The sequence below is a fragment of the Microcebus murinus genome, chromosome 12 (genome assembly GCF_040939455.1).
Source record: "Microcebus murinus isolate Inina chromosome 12, M.murinus_Inina_mat1.0, whole genome shotgun sequence".
NCBI lineage: Eukaryota > Metazoa > Chordata > Mammalia > Primates > Cheirogaleidae > Microcebus > Microcebus murinus.
The window spans coordinates 89,620,187-89,635,633 of record NC_134115.1 but is presented as its reverse complement, the minus strand read 5'-3'; the positions used below and the strand labels follow the sequence as shown (position 1 = coordinate 89,635,633).

At 50.7% G+C, this 15,447-nt stretch overlaps 1 protein-coding gene across 5 annotated transcripts in view; it reads left to right on the top strand.

Moving 5' to 3' along the window:
* Nucleotides 1-15,447, top strand: part of RAPGEF1 (Rap guanine nucleotide exchange factor 1) — a 144,130-nt gene that overhangs the window by 98,968 nt on the left and 29,715 nt on the right. For 3 of the 5 annotated variants that reach the window (XM_076009144.1, XM_076009143.1, XM_012744075.3), the window contains 6 exons: nt 2,984-3,072; nt 3,726-3,878; nt 4,346-4,469; nt 4,909-5,092; nt 6,248-6,748; nt 10,149-10,351. In XM_076009144.1, the coding sequence (XP_075865259.1) occupies nt 2,984-3,072; nt 3,726-3,878; nt 4,346-4,469; nt 4,909-5,092; nt 6,248-6,748; nt 10,149-10,351 (1,254 nt within the window). Of the gene's footprint in view, nt 1-2,983; nt 3,073-3,725; nt 3,879-4,345; nt 4,470-4,908; nt 5,093-6,247; nt 6,749-10,148; nt 10,352-12,783; nt 12,943-15,447 lie in introns of all 5 variants that reach the window. The other 2 variants (XM_076009141.1, XM_076009142.1) reach the window with 2 other exon arrangements.

Here is a 15,447-nt window from a genome sequence, read left to right as displayed (position 1 = left end):
ACAAAACAAGATAAGAAATGCTTCATAGCCATATTTTTTCTGTTATATATGTTTCTAAAACATACAATATATGCTAGCATGCCACCTAGGGCTATTTTTCCACTTAATGTCGTATTATAGCATCTTTCCATGCCATACCATATATTCTTGTTGTGACTTTGGTTTTTTGGTTTGTTTGTTTGAGACAGAGTCTCACTCTGTTTCCCGGGCTAGAGTGCCAGGGCGTCAGCCTAGCTCACAGCAACCTCAAACTCCTGGGCTCAAGCAATCCTTCTGCCTCAGCCTCCTGAGTAGCTGGGACTACAGGCATGTGCCACCACGCCTAGATAATTTTTTCTGTATATATTTTTAGTTGTCCAGCTAATTTATTTCTATTTTTAGTATAGATGGGGTCTCGCTCTTGCTCAGGCTGGTTTCAAACTCCTGACCTTGAGCGATCCACCCGCCTCAGCCTCCCAGAGTGCTAGGATTACACGCGTGAGCCACCACACCCAGCCTATGACTTTGTTGTTTTTTTTTTTTTTTTTTTTTTTTTTGAGACAGAGTCTCACTTGCTGCCCAGGCTAGAGTGAGTGCCGTGGCGTCAGCCTAGCTCACAGCAACCTCAAACTCCTGGGCTCAAGCGATCCTCCTGCCTCAGCCTCCCGAGTAGCTGGGACTACAGGCATGCGCCACCATGCCCAGCTAATTTTTTCTATATATATTAGTTGGCCAATTAATTTCTTTCTATTTTATAGTAGAGACGAGGTCTCGCTCTTGCTCAGGCTGGTTTCGAACTCCTGACCTTGAGCAATCCGCCCGTCTCGGCCTCCCAGAGAGCTAGGATTACAGGCGTGAGCCACCGCGCCCGGCCTATGACTTTGTTTTTAATGACAATATAATAGTCTGTTTTTTGGTCTGTCATGACTTATGTAATCAGTACCTATTATTGAATGTTTAATTATGAAATATTGAACTACTATTATGTCAATAATATATAATATGTATGATGCTGTGATGACCACCCTCTCTGGCTTAATTTTTACACACATTCATGACATTTTTCTTGTGCAAAATTCCTATAATGCAAATATTTAAGGCTTTTGATATATACAGATATCATCCTCTGCAGAGGCTGTCCAAAGTGATGCTCCCATCCACCATGTCTAGAAGTTTCTATTTTGTTGCCATCTAAGCTGGAGAATCTCTTATGATTATCGACCGTTGTTATTTTTTTTTTTTTTTATTTTTTTATTTTTTTTTGAGACAGAGTCTCACTTTGTTGTCCAGGCTAGAGTGAGTGCCGTGGCGTCAGCCTAGCTCACAGCAACCTCAAACTCCTGGGCTCAAGCAATCCTGCTGTCTCAGCCTCCCGAGTAGCTGGGACTACAGGCATGCGCCACTATGCCCGGCTAATTTTTTTATATATATATATCAGTTGGCCAATTAATTTCTTTCTGTTTATAGTAGAGACGGGGTCTCGCTCTTGCTCAGGCTGGTTTTGAACTCCTGACCTTGAGCAATCCGCCCGCCTCGGCCTCCCAAGAGCTAGGATTACAGGCGTGAGCCACAGCGCCCGGCCTCGACCGTTGTTATTTACATTTGTGAATTTCTTCTTTGATATTTCTTTTGGTGTGTTCGTCTTTTTTCTAGTGTTTACGTTTTTGAAAGAACCCTTGCTCTGGGAATGATGTCGACTAACTGTCTTATTTCTAACTTATGCCACACTTTCTGCATGTGGCGTTTTTCAAGCTTGGAGAGGCTTTGCTGTCTCTGACTGGGGAGACATTGCCGTGCCGCCTGCTGGCAGCCCGCACTGCCTCCTCCGCCACTTCAGAAATTGGGGTTTATCCATACGTGGGAACGCCACTCGTGCACACAAAAGTGTGGCAGTTTATGCTGAGCAAAAGACAGACACAACAGGCAAATGTGTGGAGACACAATGTAGCTTAGTGGTTTCCAGGGGCTGGTGGGGTTGAGGGGAATGAGGAGGGACTGCAGATGGGCACAGAGTTTCTTTCTGGGGTGATGAAAAGTCCTAAATTTGATTGTCTTGATGGTTGCACTGCTCTGTGGACAGACTAAAAACCACTGAATTGTGTACTTTAAATGAGTGAATTTAATGGCATGTGAATTATGTGCACTTAAAGCCATTTACAAAAAGAAGATGGACACAAGAGTATACATACCATGTGGTACCACTGATAACAAGTTCTAGAATAGGCAGAAGGATCTGTGATACCAGAAGTAAAAGAGTGGTTGAGGTGGGGCAAGTTGACTGAGAAGGGTGATGGGAATGTGCCTTGGGTTGTGTTAATAGTTCTTAGTTTGGATATATGTAGTCAAAACTCATCAAACTGGGAAAAATGCATTCTAACTAAAAAAAAAACCAGTGGGCCCTAATCTCATCCCTTTTGTTTGTTTGCTATATTTTGAAAATTAATTTTCCTTTTCTTTTTTCTATTTTAATGGTTTTAAGTCATCTCACTGGTGGATAATATACCCTTAACTCCTCTGAATTGACAAAGACTCTAGCCAGTCCCTTGGGGTACCAGGTGCCACCACACCAAGGCCAGCTCTTCTTGGGAAACCACCCAAAGCCATTGTTTGCACATGTTTAATAATATAATGGCTTTAGAGAACTAACACCATGGTTCTTTCCCCACAAACTGACTGGGAATCTGTTCTACTGGGTGTTTAATTTGTGTCATAAACTTAGTCATTTTGAGACCATGGGGTTTGCCATTTCCCCTCCCAAGAGGAAGTGCCTTTGTGCATGTGAAACTTCTTGACATGCTATCAAAGTATTTTTGGAGGGCAGGGGACATTTGGGAAGCTGTGCAGATTACCTAAGGCAAATAATACTTGCCTTTATGTTGTATGGGGACTCTGTAGACAGAGAAACGAGTCTCAGCCGTGGGGGGCAGACAAGTCACCTGCCTTCTTGTCAACGCTCGGTGGTGGCTGGAGCTCTGCTCAGTGCCTTTCTTTCTTGCGGGTGCAGGAGCTGGTCAGGCTGACCATCGAGAAGCAGGGCCGGCCCTCGCCCACGAGCCCAGTGAAGCCCAGTTCCCCGCCTGGCAAGCCTGACGGGTAAGTGCTGACCCGTCACCCTGTGGTGAGGGTCACATTCGGTGGCACACGGTGAAGGATGGGACTGGGTGGGCAGCAGGTCGAAACAGGCTGCTTGAGGCCCCTGCTCTGTCCTCAGGGATAAGTCAGAGCATGCGTTTCACATGGGCGTTGAAGTGTCGCCACCTCTCAAGCTTAGCATTTCGTGTGGCCATTTCTGGGCATAGCGTGGGAGGGTGTCCAGGGACATGCACCAGCACTCTTCCTGACCAACTTCACTTCATTAGAGAGAATTTTTAAGGGTTTGGATTTGGGGGCTTGACTGTAGCCTGTCCAAACTGAAGTGTGGACAGTTGCAATAGCTTACATCCATTTCCACTGTGTGCCCTGGTGAAAGCAGGGAACCTGAGTCTGGAGCATTCTAGAGGCCCTTCAGGTCATCTGCACATGAAGATACTGAGGTGCAGAGTCAGGGACACGGCCAAGCCCCAGTGGTCTGTTAGCTGTCAAATCCAACTTGAACCCCAGGGTCCTGTGTCTAGGGAACCTGCCCTCAGCCCCAGCCCAACCCCATCGTGCCCCTGCCCTGGTCAAATGTCAACCCTCTGGGGACCCGTATGTGCTCTGTCCCACCCACGACCTTCTGTAACCCCACGCTCTTTTCCGCTTTCCAGCCCGTCTGAGCTCCCCCTGTCAGACCGTGAGATGGAGATCCTAAACAAGACGGTGGGGGTGTCACAGCCCGCCGAGTTCCTCCCGGATGCCACAGACGAAGAGGTCGCGCCCCCCAAGCCCCCTTTACCTGGTATTCGGGTGGTTGATAACAGGTAATTACCTTCCTGTTTCCCAGCAGCACCTTTTCTCGTGACGCGATGTGAGGCGTGGAGGGGAGACAAGCAGAAAAGGGGGGTGGTGCGGCTGGATGAGAACCCAGAGCCCAGGCCCTTCCTCTGTGCAAGCTCAGGCGTTGGGCCTTCCTCGGGAGGGGCATCTCCTGGGGTATCCGGTCCCCGCCTGCCTCTGCCCCTCTGAGCTCTCCTAAAGGCTTTCCTTGCTTCAGCCCAATGGCACCTGGTGTGATTTGTTATGAAAGGAAAAGAACAGGTGGTTCTTTTTTGTTGTTTTGGTATTTATGGGTTTTATTTTGGCATGAGGGGAATGAGTAGTAGTTGAAGTGTGAAAATGGGGTGTGGAGAGTCTCTGATGAAAGAACCCCACATCCTGCACCCTAATATGGCGCTACAGAGCTTTCGTGTGCATTGCTCGGTCTGCCTGGATGTTCTGTCTGTTTCAGTCCTCCCCCAGCATTGCCACCCAAGAAAAGACAGTCGGCACCATCCCCTACCCGAGTGGCTGTGGTGGCCCCCATGAGTCGAGCCACCAGTGGCTCCAGTTTGCCTGTTGGAATTAATAGGCAGGTAATGCAGTCCCTATTCACTGTGTGGGAAAGTGGAGGGAGGGTTTTGGGATTTGGCTCCTGAAGCTAAAAGAAACCCAGTGGTCTTTCAGGCCCTGGTGTTTGCCAGGTCTACACACGTTCTTCAAGGGCATCCTTCTGGCTCCAGGACATGGTAGAAGTTCTTGTATGGAGTGTAGGGGCAGGGGGCAGGGGGAGGCTAGAGCCAAAGGGACATCTCCTGGAGACATCTGAGCCCCAGCCCCAGGGTCCTCCCTGGCCACATACCTCAAACACTACAACAGCTGCTTTCTGATCTGTCTGTCGTTTTATTGCTGATGTCAAAGACAGTTTCTGAGTTTGGCAGTACTTCCTTCTCTAAGTAAATGTACTGACCACCCCATCCCTGGTCTCTCGTTTCTCAGGAGTGACTCGGATTTGTTTTTATTTTTTCACCCAAGGATTTTGACGTTGACTGTTACGCACAGAGGCGACTGTCCGGAGGCAGCCACTCGTACGGCGGGGAGTCACCCCGCCTCTCCCCCTGCAGCAGCATAGGCAAGCTCAGCAAGTCAGACGAGCAGCTGTCCTCTCTGGACAGGGACAGCGGGCAGTGCTCCCGGAACACAAGCTGTGAAACACTAGGTGAGCGCCAGCGTCGTCCTGCCTCGTCCTCTCTCGGGGGCTTCTTAGGGGTCATAGGGTCCTAGGTTTGAGTCCCAGGTAATGCCAGTCATTGACTACATGACTTTGGCCAAGTCATTTAAAACCCGAGCCTCAGTTTCCTCACCTGCAAAATGAGGATTAGCAATATCTGCTCCTCAAGGAGGTTGAAAGTTTAAATAAAACAACAGTGTGAAACCACATCACAGATACTCAGGTGGTGGCTGCTGTCAGTTAATCTGTCCGCGTGCAGTTGGATGCGCCTTGCCAGAGGTAAGTGCTTAGAGCTCTATGTGACAGGGTGCCCTGGCAGGGTTGGAAGGCAACGAGCCGTGCTCCTCACCACCTGTGGGTCAGTGCTGGGCCTGTGCCATGTGGCCCAGCAGAGTCCGCAGGGTGGCTGGCAGGGCGTCAGGAGCGGTGGGCTGTTGGTGTCCCACAAACTGGTTTTTCATTTCAGAGAATGTATCCCAAGAACATAATCAAGATTTCTGTCCAAGGATGTTATTCCCAGTGTTACTGGTAGTGGCATGCTGGAGGCGCTCTAAGTCCTCACCGGTAGGAGATCGGATGAGCCGTGGCATGTTCGCCTGGGGGATGATCTGTAGCTGTCAAAGGCCACGGACAGTGACGCGTTCTGCAGCAGCAGCCCTTGCTAAAAAAAAAAAGAAAAGAAAATCACTTATGATACGTTGATAAATGAAAAACGTCCAAGACCATTTGCATAGTATTTTCTCAGTTGAGTTTTTGAAAGAAGGAATCCTGGAGGAGAAAAAAAAGACTTTTAATAAAATAACATCAAAATGTAAATAGAGATTATGGGTTATGGGAATGTGAGTGATTTTCATTTTCTTGATAGTTTGCCATGTTTTCTACAGTGATCATATTGTTTTTGTTTTTTTTTAAGTAAGAAATTCAAAAAATTTAGGAAAGTACAAAGAATAGTATAGCAAACAGCCACATTTCCATCTGTTTTACTTTTATAATCAGGGAGAGGAAGGAAGAATATAAAATATAAAACATGGAGACAGGTTTTTGTCACACACTCATGAGTGAGGTTGGGCGAGGCGAGAAGGCAGGGCCGCGTGTTTCCAGGGACCTCGAGGCTAACAGGCGTTCTCCCTGTTGTGCTTGCAGATCACTATGATCCTGACTATGAATTCCTCCAGCAAGACCTCTCCAACGCAGACCAGATACCTCAGCAAATGGCCTGTAACCTTAGCCCGCTGCCGGAGTCCTTGGGGGAGTCTGGGTCTCCGTTTCTTGGCCATCCTTTCCAGCTGCCTCTTGGCAGCTGTCCCCAGCCCGAGGGGCCCTTGGCCCCAGGGCAGCCAACAGACACGCCGCCCGCCCTCCCCGAGAAGAAGCGCAGAAGTGCGGCCTCCCAGACCACGGACAGCTCTAGCTGCAGGGTATCCTACGAGCGGCACCCCTCACAGTACGACAACATCTCCGAGGACGACCTGCAGAACCCAGCCCCGATCCAGTCCGTACCCTACACGCCCTTTGCTGCTGTTCTCCCATTTCAGCAAGGAGGTTCCTCAGCCCCTGTTGAATTTGTGGGTGATTTCACTGCTCCTGAATCAACAGGTGACCCAGAAAAACCACCTCCTCTGCCAGAGAAGAAAAACAAACACAGTAAGCTTTTATTGAGCTGTGCCATGAAGTGCATTTTATAACCTAAAATGGTGACAAGTTTTATTTAAGCATTTGACTAAAGTCAAACCAGTGGCCTCCTTATTTCATATAAGACAGGACCATGGGTACGTGGACACTTCTGGGAGCCTGGCTTTGTCATTCTTGGTGGTGGTTTTTAAAGCCCGATCAGCTGACCTTTCCTTTATGGTCTCTGTAAAATCTCTGGCCCAAGTGCTTCTCTTTAGATGGCAGTCAGCCAGCCTGGCCTGAGCACACAGGGACAGAGGGGAATGAGTGTCCTGGTGTGCAGGACAGCTTCGCAGCAGCATCTGCGGAAAACAATGTTGTGGGCGTTTGATTTTGAGCAGAACTTGCCTGGTGCCCACAGAGCGATTTCCAGGCACCCTGAGCAGAGGGCGCACTGTCCTCTGTTGCAGAGGACAGACACTCACAGTGACCTGGAGCTGAGTCTGCCTGGCAGGAGTAACTGAGGACCTCCTGGACCAGACAGTTTAATATGTGATGTTATGAGGACCCAGAGGTGGAGTTGAAATTTTGAACGTTTGTTTATATTTTGAGTATTTTCCAACTGTAAATTTGCCATAAAATTACTAAGGAGAGTTCCACTGAAATTTCTGTTTTCCCCTGGCTCCCCTGCCTGCCTCACATTGTCGAGAGTTGCCTGGCCCTCTAGGCCCCCACCCTGTCCCCACTTTGCTGACACAGCTCTGCTTTGATTTCCTTTGGCAGACCAGCTGTCACCACTCTGACGTGTGAGGCCACGTCAGTCCCACAGCCCCAGGGTTCCCTGGCCTTAGTCGAAGCATCCAACAGAGAATTTCTACAAACTAGAAATGGAATCTCGATTCCAGATTCCCAAATGAGAGCATCTGAGTGGTTCAGCTTAGAGCTGAATCCTGTTCTTAAAGAAGGGAAGCCCTGGCTCAGTTAAACCCAGCAAGGACTGTCCTGAGGGCCAGCCAGGCAGTCCGTGGCGGGAGGAGGCTGCTGATGGTGTAACATATTCCCAGCTCCTCACTGGGTGTTACCCAGCTTGTACAATGGCCTCAGTGGTGTGGTCCCCCCACCAGAGGGAAAGCTGGCTCTGTGGGGCCAATGATGTCATCCCCATCTGTTGTGTAAATTTGCTCATTAGAAACCAGGGCACTTGGGGAAGGGAGTGCAATGGCAGTGCAAGGAATGCTTCCCTCTCTGCCTCCCCCAGCACGGGCAAGTGCTCAAAGCGCTGTTGGCTGCCCCTTCCACCCGCCCTGCCAGGAGCAGTGTGCCATGTGGGCTTCACCCTCTTTCCTTCCCTAGGCATCCTCCGAGTTCAGACATGGGGCAGGATGACATGCGTGCAGAGTGTGGCAGGTGCCAGGGATTCTTACCCTTCCAGCTCCTAGTAGAATGAGTGTGGGCAGCCGTCCTCATGCAGGGTCTGTAGAAAAGAGAAGGAAAGGGAGGGGTAGCCATTGTTTCCTTTCAAACAGTTGTGTGTGGCTATATGTCTTTCTATTAATTTAGGCCACCATTTTGAGGTTTTGGCCCACTCCTCAATGTCTGCAGCACTCATGCCTGCAAACCTTTAACAACTCCCAAGAGCTGCAGGCATGGCATGGTCTCAGCTAAAGCTGCACACACCCCGTCATAGGTAGTCATTGCAGCCACCTGCAAAGCCGGCATTATTAGCTCATATTTATAGAGAAAGAAACTGGAGCTTAGATGACTGAGCACTTGCCAAGATCCCCAAGCAAGTGGGTGGCAGATCTGGGGGTCAGAGCTAGGCCTGTGTTGTGCCAGCATGTCGCACTTCCTGTAGGGTGACAAGGAAGGAGTTCCACCCTCTTTCATTGAGCTCCCGTCAGTTTTCAGTAGTGACCTCCATGCAGAGGATAGTCTCTCTGTTCCCTGTGAGAGAGCCCCAAACTTGGGCATCCCAAGGCTCTGTCCTAGCCCCGAGTCTGCTCTTCACTCCTTGAGGGAACTCTCAGAGGGTTCTATTCCATGACCCTGTGGAAAATGCCTCAAAAGATTGCTTTGAGGGCAAGAAGGAAATACTCATTGTTCCATGTGCATGACCCATGCTGGACCAAGTTTATTCATGTCACTGCCGATGTTATAGCATGTCTTCATCACAATGGTCACAGCTCCTCATGCCAAGGGCAGCTCCGTGAGTCCCTTGTGTCAGATGAGCTTCCTGGTCACTGCCTGTCACCCAAAGTCCACACATGCCTGGTGCCCACTGCAGTGCCAGCCACCAGCTCTGCTGGCCTCTGAGCCACTGCTGGGCTGCCTTTGAGATGGACCACGTCCTCCTTGTTTGTAGATCTGAAACCCCTCGCTGCGGCTTCTCTGTGCAGCATCAGGAGTTCATAGAGCCCTCGTGGAAAGATCATGGTTCTGCTGAAGAGGCAGCCAGAGGTGGTTGTGGTTAGAGTTTTCAGGGAGCAGTCGGTTTTCAGGATCTCCTTCCCAGGCTGGAATCTTCCTCTGAAACTTGGTGTCATGGGTGGTGTGGTGTTAAAGGGGACGCATTGTGGGGCTGGGGAGCTGCACTTTTCTTTTAGCAGCAGCAGCTGAGAGAGGAAGCCATCCTTTCCTGTCCCTGTTTTCAGCCAACTTCTGCTTGGCACTTGTTGGAGCTAATAAATTCTTACTTATTCTTTTAAATAAAGAAGGTGACTTTGAACCCTTTTCTTCAGTGAGGGGCACCAGAAAGACATGCCTGGAGAGAGGGCATTTCCTACATACCTAGACCCCAGACGCAATTGGGGGAAGAAATGGACTCTCTGTGACCGTCTTCCTCAGCTCGGTGTCTGCTTTTCCTTAATTTCCTGACTAGTTTAAGTTTTCAGTGAAGCCCCCAACTTTGTGGTTATTTGAAAATACAAAATTCAGTACTGCAGAGCTGTCTGTGCCACTCTTTACTGGATCTGAATGTCAGCTCCACCTAGCAGGTGTTCATGGCACTTGTGACGTGACCCAAGGGGAAACTGGCAGCTCGGTAGGTGACTAAGACTAGCTGTTCCTGTGGCTGTCCTGGTGCCCACCGCACGCTTAGGTCCAAACCCAGGGCCCTTTTACTTCCCAGCTCTTGTCAAAGTCCAGAGTTTGCATTTGGGTTCCCTCTTGGTGTTGTACACTCTGTGGGTTTGGACAAATATATAATGACACATATCCACTGTTGCAGTATCATACAGAATGTGACTTCACTGCCCTGAAACTCCTGCGCTCTGCCCATTCCTCCCAAAGATCCTCTCAGTGGAAACCCCGCTGGCTGCCATGGGAAGAATCAGGGGTGGGGGTTCTCTTGCACAGCAGCCCCCAGCCCTGCTCCACCCCAGCTCTGTCCGGGCATGGGAGGTGCAGAGCTGCCACCACCCCATCTGTCCCACAGTGCTGGCCTACATGCAGCTGCTAGAGGACTACTCGGAGCCACAGCCCTCCATGTTCTACCAGACGCCGCAGAACGAGCACATCTACCAGAAGAAGAACAAGCGCCTCATGGAGGTTTATGGCTTCAACGACTCCTTCAGCGGGGGGGACTCCATCCAGGAGCTGGCGCCACCGCCTGCCCTGCCCCCCAAGCAGCGGCAGCTGGTAAGTGGCACCCTCCCAGTCCCAGGTCCCTGCACTGCCCATGGTGACCAGAAAGTTCAATCTTAGCAGGTCTCTAGGAACTAGAACGACCCTCCTTTGCAGCAGGTTTGACCCTCTTTTCAACCGTGGCGGGGCCCTTGGTTTGTGTGTTGAATGCACCATGTCCCACGTGGGTGCTTTCCTTCCTCCTAAGCTGCTCGCCAGTGACCTGTCTCCATCTGCCATCCCCACCCTGAGGGCGGGGGCCTTTATTTCCCAGAGCTGCCCCATGCAGCTGGGACAGGCTTGTACTGAGAGTGTTTGCTTTCTCTGCTGACAGTCTCTTGTAGTTTTTCTTTCTTCTATGGCTCCAACATAGACCTCCCAGAAAGGAGGGACTCAATCAGCACAGGGCATGGTCTGTGCACGGCCATCTGTGGACTTGATTAACATAACGGGCCCGACTGTGTGGAGTCACTTACATCCCAGCCCTGTCCGGGGATGGCCCAGTGAAAACAAGCTCCACTGAAGCAGGATGGCTTTAGACAGAGCCACTCTGTGTTTCAGACACACACTCTTCCTCCTTTAAAAAACACGCCCTGTGTTGAGGGCTCCCATGTACATAATGAAGTGCAGGTCAGCACAGTAGGCAGGCTGTTCCACCGTGGGCCGCCCAACAGGCTCTGGGAATGTGCGTGGGCACACTGGGGGTACCTGTTGCTGCCTCCAAACCTTTTTCTCTTTGCTACCAGTTGATGAACCCAGCAGGCCCTAGTCAGGCTTTAGGATTAGAGCCTCCTGCCAAGTCCTGCTCCCCAGGAAGAGCACACACAGAAGGGAATCCTTGGCCTATTCAGAGCTGCATGTGCTGCTGGGCAGTCCAGTAGCTTTCTAACGAGAGAGGGGACTGGTCAGTGCATCAGAGCCATCTTTTATCCATTGCAAGAGGACATGGAGGTTCCATTCTGACTTTTCTGGGAGGCATCTACCAGCTAGAGGACAAACATCCCTTGGTCATTCCTTGTAGCGCCTGGGGCTCAGCCTGGTGCTGGGAGTCCCCGAGCGTCCCCGAGCCTTCCTACACTCGGTTGGCTCAGACTGACTGAGCAAGCTGTTTTCCTCTCAAGCCCCAGCCAGCCTCTTCAGAGGCAGCCCCATCCAGGGGAGGGAAGGCTGAGCTCCTGCCGCTTGTCAGCCATGTCACCCAGGCCGTGTTCAGGGTCTCAGTTCTTCGCTTGCCCTGCCCACCCCCTGAACATCGAACAGGAATCTAAATTGCTCTGAAAATGTTTCCAGAAGGGATCTCCACCATGGAAACTTAATGCCTATTCTGGGGACTCCTCACCTGCAATGCTGGGTTAGAGCTGCTGAGCCAGGTTTCACTGAGAGTTGAAACATCCTCAGCCCCTCCTGCTGGTGTCCTCATGCCCCTGAGCCATGTGTGGCATCGTCTCCGCATGGTGGAGCCCACAGGCTTCTGAGTGTTTGGAGACAGGTCCCTAGTGAGTGTGCAGAGTCAGAAGCTCTGAGGGAGCACGCTAGCCCTCATGCCGAGCCGGTGGGGCAGGAGCGAGCTCAGCCCCAGCAGGCCTATGAGGGACCCCCTTGCTGAACACCTTCCCAGGTAAGCACTGGAACTTTCTTAGGGTCTTGCACTATCCTCACCACAGCTCCCGGCATGCCCATTGTGAGTAAATTGAGGCTGAGAGAGCCAGAGAGATTTACTCCAAGCCCACAGCTGGAATTAGACCTGGGAACTAAACCCAACTCTGACTGAAGCCCAGGCACGGCACAAGACAGGCCTCCAGCTGCTGCCATGCCCCCTCTCAAATGCAGGTGGGGGGGAGCTGTCCACATTTTACAAACCAAAATGGTGGCAATAATTACAGCTGTCAGTCCATGTGTGATATAGCGGGCACGACTGCAAGTGCTTCATACCTGTCACCCTGTTTAACCCCCAGCAGCCTGCACCAGAGAGCCGGTGTCAGCCCACCTCATAGATGGGGAGCCTGAGGCATGGAGATCTTTAAGTGATGCCCAAGGCCAAGTAGGCGATACAGGCGTGGTCCAGGCTCAAAGCCAGCTGGCCTGAGCCCCAGTCTGAACGCTGAGGAAGCGTGTGTGACCTCATGTGTCCCTTCCCCACAGAGGAAGGAGCAGCTCAGAGCCGGGAGTCTACCCCGGTCTGTGTGCCTCCGGCCCACTTGTCCTTCCACCTGACCTGCCTCCAGGGGACGCGGTGTGTGTGATCTAGCATGGAGAGGTGGAGGAGGGTGCCCTTTCCTTCAGGTAGCCTTGGGCAGGTATTTTTGATCCCTGAACTGGGCCCAGAACCTGTCCCTCTCCAGAATGTCCCTGAGCACAGGTAGGTAGCAGCCTGCACAGCCTTTCCCAACACGCCTGACTATTCTCTGCTTCTCTCCCCTCCCGCCTCCCCTCCTCCCTCTGTCCAGCAGGCCTCCTATGCTGCTTCTTCCTTCTCCTCTGTCTCCTACTGTGTCCAGCAAACTAAAGTGGCCTTCACCCCCGAGGACGGCAGTGCCACTCAGGGCCTCAGTGTGTCCGTCTCTAACTCCTTTCTCAGCCGGCACGGCAGCTTGCCCGTGCCCTCGGTGAGTCACTCCCTGCTGCTCTCTTCTTGGAAACTCGGGCACAGGATCATTCCTGTGTGGCCTGCGCCTCGTGGATCTCTGTTCTGCTGCCCTTTGCGCACTCACCTTTCTGCAGACCCTGCACGTGGAGGGGAAGGGTATGAACAGCTGGTCCTCTGGGGTCTTAGGGACTGTGTGACATGTCCAGGTGGAGGATGGGGGCACAGGGGATGTGAGTGGCCACATCTGGAATGTCACCACTCTAGCATAAACTGGCAGAGACATGGCCTTTTTATTCCAGTCTCCCACTGGGCCTTGGGAGCAGCCCTCGAAGTGTTATATATTTAAAAATAAACATTCCTAGCATAGAGATCTGGGCTGAGGGGAGTGGGCTTTGCCAGGGGTGTGACAGTTTGAGTTTGAAGACTGTGTCAGTTAGTTTTGGCTGCACAACAGACCACCTCAAATTTAGTGGCTTAAGATGACAATAACTGTCTGTTGTTGCTTAGGACACAGATTAGCAGGGTGGTTGTGCTGATCTGGCCCAGCATGGCTAATTCTGACTGGACTTGCTGACATCTCTGAGACATTAGCTGGGACAGTTGGGCAGATTGGGTCTGACCTGTTGCCCGGCCTAGCCTGGGCTTGTTCACATGGCAGCTGGCAGGGCTCCAAGAAAACAAACGGAAGCATGCAAGGCCCCTTAAGGCCTAAGCTCAGAAGTGGCACGATGCCACTCCCATTGCAGTTGCTCAGTTAATCACAAGGCTGGCCCAGAGTCGGGGAACAGAGAAGTAGATGCCACCTCTTGCTGGGAGTTCCTGTTGAGTCTCATTGCACAGGGCACAGGTCCGGGAAGGGGAATAAGTTGCAGCCATTTCTGTAAACAGTTTACTACTAGAGCATAGGGGGTACTGACACTTAACACAGGGTCTTTCACTGGAGCCTGCATCTGTCCAGCAACCTGAACAGCCCCCATTCTCCCTGTAGTCCATCAAAATGAAACTGAGCAGCAGAAGCAAGGACTTAGAACAGCTCCTGGTCCTACTCGAGGTCAGTCAGGCCTTGGGTCCTCCCGGGCCTCGGAGTCTTTCCTTTGGGATTGTCCTTTTCCTTACCTCATGTGTCAATCATGAAGATTAAATAATACATGAAACGGCTGGGCACAAAGTAAGTTTAGAAAGTGTGTTGTTACCCTTCTTGTTCTTATTACCGTAGTAGTAAGAGTTCTGGATTCTAGTCTTGTTCTGCTTCTGATTTTAGCCATAAGAGTTGGGCAAAAGCTGTTTTCCCCCTCTATAAATGATGGGTTTGGACTGGGTGACTTTTAAAGATTTATCCAAGCTCAGGCTCCCAGTTTGTTTTTGTCTGGTTTCCATCTGTGTGCAGGGTTGGCAGTCCCATTCCCAAGGTCCTCTGTGTCCAGGGCCAAGGTGGTCCTGCGGTTGTGAGGGCTGTGGAACGCATTCTTCCCTTGGGTGCTGGGACCTGACTCTTCAGAGCCCCGAGCAACTCTGCTCGTGCTGGGAAGGCCAAACACCTCCCCCACCCCACCCTGCCACGCCACACAGACGCCCTTGGCTTCCTCAGAAGGCACCTCTGGCAAGCTCCTTTCACAAATCTTGCAAAACTTGGCTTTCAGACAATCTTGGCTCTTGGCTGGTTTTTTCCCCTCCTCTAAGTTTCTACAATATCCCTTTTGAGCAGTTACAAGTTAGAGGACTATGAATGAACTGGACTGTTTGCTACAAAATTAAGGAAAATTTGGGGGCATTCTAATTAAGCTTGGGCATGAGTACATCATTGTTTTTATACCTGGAACGTGCAGGAGTCTTAAGACATCTTGCATCTAAAATAATGCACCCTCAGCACCTACTCCACAAAGTAGGCCAAAGCTAATAAGGTGCTTTATTTGTCAGAAGGACAATGCCTCAAAAACTGTTAGCAATGGCCTAAGTGTTCAGAACATTTGACATCTGATATGCTGAACCCCAGAGAAGTGATTTAATATGATGCCAACATGTTCTTCATGTATTCTGAGGTTAAATTCTGAGATAAGCCCCAGATGTAGGGCTTTGGATTACTGTTATTCCTGAATTTCTGTATTCTGTTGTTCCTGGGCCTGGGTCATTGGTTCAGCATGGAATTCCGAAGGGTGCCTCTTGGGGACACAGTAATCAACAAATCTGAAAACACCTTACATGGCTCTTGGCATAGTGGGCTGTTACTTCTGCTAAAAGGTTTTAACCATTAAAAACCTGTTGCCAAGGGGATTTATAGAGGAATAAACCTGTGCTGAACAATTTAAATTGAGCTAGGTGCTGAGAAGTATTCTTGTTCTCTCTTCTCACAATCCCAGGGTTGGTTTTAATTCAGCAAACTCCGGACATTGGCTTGTATTGGGTCAGGCTGCCAGAGGGATCCAGAGCACGGAGTTGGCCCCAAAAAGGGCTTGCGATTCAGGAGACAGCATAAGGCAAGCATAAAAGAGACTCCTGTCCAGGCAAGGTGTGAGCAATGGCATGA